Below are 1,535 nucleotides of genomic sequence, written 5' to 3'. Positions count from 1 at the left end.
CTTGATATCAAGGCAGCATATGGTCGGGTGTGGCATCAAGGAGTCCTAGCAAAACTGAAATCAACGGGAATCAGGAGAACTCTCCATTGACTGGAGTCATTCATTCCAGCTCAAAGGAGAATGGTTGTGGGAAGTCAAATCAACTTAGTTCCAGGATATCATTGTAGGAGTTCCACATGGTTGTGTCCTAGATCCAACCATCTTCAGCTGTTTCATTAAAAAGTACCAAGCTTGGAAATTAGGATGCAGAAAGACTGCATTAAAAAGTTTACAAGAACAGTATAATTTTGTTTGGTTAAAACTGAGGAACAGAAACGTTGCGAAAAATACATCAAAACTTATTGGGCATTTGATTATTTTTTTTGTTCAATTTTGAGTCTGCCTGATTGCAAAGGAACTGAAAATGAAGATCAGTTTTAAATGAGGCTTCTTTACAGGACTTACCTTTAAGTCAGGGTCCTTCACATCCAATTCAGACTTGTACAGCTCATTTTCAAATGTCCCACTGGTGATTCTCATTGGGCCATTTGGCATGAGCAGCACAGTGAACTTGAACTGAGCCACATATTCTCCTGGAAAAGCAGAAACAACAACGACAAAACAGGTAAAGGAAACACATCACTTTAAATTCAGACCCCAATTAAAAGGTAGAATGTCATATTGAAATCTGATTCAGTGATAGCTGATAAGCGTTAAAATGACAAATATTTTGTTTAACTGAAAGTATAACCTAATTGCTAGTGCTGAGAAGGTTATTTTCACAATCTACCACTTGAAAATCAAATTGAAAAGTCTTTCGTTACCCCCCCAGTCCACACAGGGTGGCGGGGGTGTTGTTGTTTTATGAGAGTGGGTGGTGGTTGGGATTGGGGGGTGCGAGCATCAGAAGCAGAGAGTAAGGGTGAAGAGAGAGGGAAAAGAATCGACAATTTCTTGTGCTAACAGCATGAGCACAGCAGGCCTAAACATTCAAATGTAATGTGACATTTAGGAAAGACAGAAAGCTAGGAATAGTTGGAGGAGCAGATCTGTTAATTAAGGGTGGGATTAATACAATAGAGAGGGGGACAACCTTAGCCCTCAAGCTCAGGATGTTCAGTTTGGGTATTGATGAGAACTGGCAAAGGCATGAAAGTCAGTTGTGGGAGTGATTTATAGAATGGTTTCTGTCAGAGTGCCCAAGGGATGGAGTATGCAGGAAGCAATAACAGGCCTTCTGAGAAAAAAGGTAAAAAAAGTGATTGTCATGGGTGAATTTATTCGGAACAGATTGGTAAGAGTAACCTGGAAGATGAGATCATAAATTCTTTTCAGATAGTATCACAGAGTAGCATGTTCTACAGCCAACCAGGAGAGCAGCTGAACTGGTAATGTGCAATGGAGATAGGATTGATAGACCTCCGCCTCTAAGTAGTGATCATAATGAGACTGAATTCAAAATTGAGCTCGAGGAAGAGAAGATTAAATCAAATAATACAACTGTTTTAAAACTTAATTAAGGGCAAATTATAAAAGGGGCCTGACAACAGAGCCAA

At 39.8% G+C, this 1,535-nt stretch overlaps 1 protein-coding gene across 1 annotated transcript in view; it reads right to left on the bottom strand.

Annotated features, from left to right (window-relative positions):
• Positions 1 to 351: 351 nt before the first annotated feature.
• pa2g4a (proliferation-associated 2G4, a) overlaps positions 352 to 1,535 on the bottom strand; it is a 12,320-nt gene continuing 11,136 nt past the window's right edge. The window contains exon 8 of the mRNA XM_048618852.1: positions 352 to 600. Coding sequence (XP_048474809.1) covers positions 367 to 600 — 234 coding nt within the window. The 3' untranslated portion in view covers positions 352 to 366. The remainder of the gene's footprint in view (positions 601 to 1,535) is intronic.

The sequence above is a fragment of the Rhincodon typus genome, chromosome 41 (assembly GCF_021869965.1).
Source record: "Rhincodon typus isolate 14 chromosome 41, sRhiTyp1.1, whole genome shotgun sequence".
Classification (NCBI taxonomy): domain Eukaryota; kingdom Metazoa; phylum Chordata; class Chondrichthyes; order Orectolobiformes; family Rhincodontidae; genus Rhincodon; species Rhincodon typus.
The sequence above is the reverse complement of the archived record's forward strand: the minus strand, read 5'-3'. Positions and strand labels throughout refer to the sequence as shown.